The sequence below is a fragment of the Solanum tuberosum genome, unplaced genomic scaffold (genome assembly GCF_000226075.1).
Source record: "Solanum tuberosum cultivar DM 1-3 516 R44 unplaced genomic scaffold, SolTub_3.0 scf00316, whole genome shotgun sequence".
NCBI lineage: Eukaryota > Viridiplantae > Streptophyta > Magnoliopsida > Solanales > Solanaceae > Solanum > Solanum tuberosum.
The window spans coordinates 422,818-426,146 of record NW_006239240.1 but is presented as its reverse complement, the minus strand read 5'-3'; the positions used below and the strand labels follow the sequence as shown (position 1 = coordinate 426,146).

General features: G+C 33.2%; 1 protein-coding gene across 1 annotated transcript; it reads right to left on the bottom strand.

Annotated features, from left to right (window-relative positions):
* Positions 1 to 534: 534 nt before the first annotated feature.
* On the bottom strand, positions 535 to 3,076 carry LOC102592060 (diacetyl reductase [(S)-acetoin forming]-like). The gene is made up of 5 exons (XM_006360159.2): positions 2,695 to 3,076; positions 2,181 to 2,440; positions 1,889 to 1,982; positions 1,645 to 1,759; positions 535 to 953 (listed from the first exon to the last, which is right to left on the bottom strand). Exons 1-5 carry the CDS (start codon positions 2,828 to 2,830, stop codon positions 758 to 760), a joined length of 801 nt encoding a protein of 266 aa, XP_006360221.1. The 5' UTR covers positions 2,831 to 3,076; the 3' UTR covers positions 535 to 757.
* Positions 3,077 to 3,329: the final 253 nt, after the last annotated feature.

The window sequence follows — 3,329 nt, the reverse complement described above, 5'->3', positions numbered from 1 at the left end:
ATATATATATATATATATATATATATATATTTATTTATTTAATTTTCTAGTACAAATACATGGTCTACGGAAAAGCTACTGGGTTCGTCCAAACCCAATAACCCCGCCTAGCCCCGCCTTTATTTACATAACGTCACATATCAACAAGTTGAATGATAAACCTACAAGAAAAGTAATGTTTACATGATAGAGCTACTATGAAAAGGTAGGATAAGTGATAAAAATATGTTTATTACATAATAAATAGAGACAAAATAAGAAGAAAATATTAGGATAACAATGTGATCACACCAAATCAATTGTGACAAACGTTACCTAACGATGAATTTAAACGATACAATGCAATAAAATCTAAATAACAATCAAAACACATATTGTATTTAAATTAACAATACAATACATCATGTACAACCATCCAAACAAAGTGTTACTGACAGCTACAATTTTTTATACTATTATGCCACTTACCCCTACAAATAAAATAACAGTAACAAACCGAACTAACTATTTGAAAATATATATTTGCAAAATAACAAAAAAAAAACATTATTAATGTATACAAGTAAAATCCAATAACTATTCTTATTACACTGCCAATCCAAATTAACTAAATTTCACAATAAATCACTCACACTTATAATAAAAAAATGTCTATAAAATACATATCATGCCCTTTTTGTAGTTAATAAAAGATAGTAAAAATAGAGGATAATTTAATTTCACACCTCTAAAGTTAATAACACTATTCATTTGATCTTTAGATGTATCTTTGGTTGGAGGGGTGGAGATCAATCTCTTGGGTCCAAGCAGATCGATCTTGGATATGCAAATGCCAGTAGGTCTGGGCCAGCCCATCTGGGTCCATTAACACCTCTCCGGCCCATACGCCGGTTTGTTGCTGCTCTTGTTCCCCAGCCAACAACCTCTGTTGCGAACTTGACGCTATTGCCCCCCTGTTATAATAAATACACTCAACATTTTAAGTTAAAATTTGATGATCTATAAGGTAATACAGGTAATTAAACGTATCATTCTTGGTAAAAATGTATAGCTCTTAATAACCCGTTTTGATCAAGTTTTTAGAAGGTCAAAAGTATTTTTTTCTTAAGGTATTTGATCAAATTTTTGAAAGAAGATTACTGATTCTAAAAAATAGCAAAAATGGTTTTTCAAAACCTAAGAAGTAGATTTTCCTCAAACTTTTGAGAAAAGCAGTTGTTTAAAGATGCTTCTCTGAATATATCGGTTAAACACAAACAACTTCTAGTGATTTTCTTTTAGCACTTTTTTTTTCTTCAAAATAAGCTGTCAGATATTTTATATGCTGAGTCAGGTAGAACAGCATATATATGCCATGTTGCTTTCTCTCTCTAATCTTTATGGGATTATGAATAAGCTACATATATTCCCAAAAAACTATCCCAGCAAAAGGAATGAGTTGTCATTGTTACATATATAAATACAGCTAAAGGATTCCTTGCATCTCGTGGAATGTTTTTTTTTTTTTCTCTTTTTTCATGAAAATTTAAATAATCAATCAATTAAACTATGAAAATTCTCTTTTCGAAGATAAGGTAGAATCTTAAAGAACCAAAAAAAAAGAAGAAGTAATAATAGATTCTTAGAGAGAGCAAAAAGACTAACCGGGCGGGTGCGCCGACGATACCGTGAATGATGACATGCGCCACGTGTACTCCAAGAGGTTGAAACTCCTTTGCCAGACATTGGGATAGGCCTCTCATTGCAAACTTTCCACAGCCTGACATATCCATATCGAAAACAACACAAATTTCATTAGTTTAATTTGAGTCCTAATTCGTCTAATTTTGATATGTAAATAAAAATGAAAACAGTAAGTAAAAGAAAATTAATTATGATGATCACGTACATAATTCAGAATAACCGGGTATACCACTAAGAGAAGCTGAACAACCGGTGAAAAGAATTGTCCCTCTTCCTCTTTCCACCATACCTAGAAGTACCTGACATTTTCAATACCAAATTGCTCAAAAATTTGAAACCAGAAACTGAAACAAGGTGATCTTGCTGTTCAGTGGTACTTAATTTGAATTTTGTGATGTATAGAATTAAAATTTTAAATTCGCTTTATATTAATCCACGAACGTACATAATTAGGAATATGTGGTATGTAAAAAAAAAAGAAAAAGAAGCTAAGAGACCTGTTGAGCGCAGTGAAAGGCGCCGACGGAGGAGACAGCGAGAGATTTCTCAAATTGTTCAACTTTAATGTCTGTTAAGTTTGTTGGGTGCCAAGATGTTGGTTGGTGTGCATTGTAAACCAACACTTCCACAAAGCCAAGTGATAGAACTCCCTCGAATGCCTCTCTTATGCTTCGCGAATCTGAACAATCAATACGGATTGCAAAAACCTGCGCTTTCTCTTCTCTAGCTATCTCATCAGCAAATCTTGATAATCTACCTGTACCAATAAATTACAACACACTACTAAATTGCACTATTAAAATGTGACTCTGATTTAGTCATATATATACCAAATGACAGAACTCATATATAGGCGAATTAATGATTTAAAATTGAATGAATATATGCAAATATATGTTTTTGCATACATGATATTTACAAACTTCAACTAAAAAATAATGAATTTAATTGAACTTACAGAATTCACTCTAGATCCGTTTCTACCAAAAAGATGTAAGAGAGAACACGAACCTAAGTCACGGGCAAGGATAGCAACGGTATAGCCTTCGTGAGCGAACTTGCGGGCGATTGAACGGCCGAGTTTTGGGCCCACACCAACAATGGCAGCAATGCCTTTGGATGAGACTGAACTCGCCATGCTCCGCATCTTCTAATGGTTTCAATTTTATCGGATCATGTCCTGTACGACGAAATCAAATGCAGCTTCTTTGTTCTTCTCTTGTTGATGGCTTGCAGAATTTTGCAACAGTATACAACAAGAGTAGGAATACGGAATTAAGGATAATCGGATGGATTTTTATGTGGCGTACAAGAAGCTTTAATTTACCTCTTTGGCGGTGTCGTAGCTCACGTCTGGACAAAAATAGTGCTCAATACCTAATGATTGCGCTACTGATAAGTATCAATCGCATCAATAACTGCCCATGGCCCATGCTAAAAAAAATTCTCTTTTTTTCCCGCTAAATGTCAATTGTACACCTTAAAAATACCTACTCCAAAATAATTATTAACTTAAAGAGAATGACTTGTTCTCTTTTTTAGTCATCTGTTTTTGATACTAATACTTAATAATTTCAGTTTCCATGAAATATGTTTAAGGCCACAAGATTAAAGGTATTTTGAAAAAATCAGTTTCATATGTACTG

Bases quoted from the DNA above. Each gene is read 5' to 3' on its own strand.
- LOC102592060 (XM_006360159.2), bottom strand. From the start codon at position 2,830: ATGCGGAGCATGGCGAGTTCAGTCTCATCCAAAGGCATTGCTGCCATT. The intron at 2,441-2,694 runs GTTCGTGTTCTC...TTATTGGTACAG, and splicing joins TATCCTTGCCCGTGACTTAG to GTAGATTATCAAGATTTGCT. The intron at 1,760-1,888 runs GTACGTGATCAT...TGGATATGTCAG, and splicing joins ACCCGGTTATTCTGAATTAT to GCTGTGGAAAGTTTGCAATG.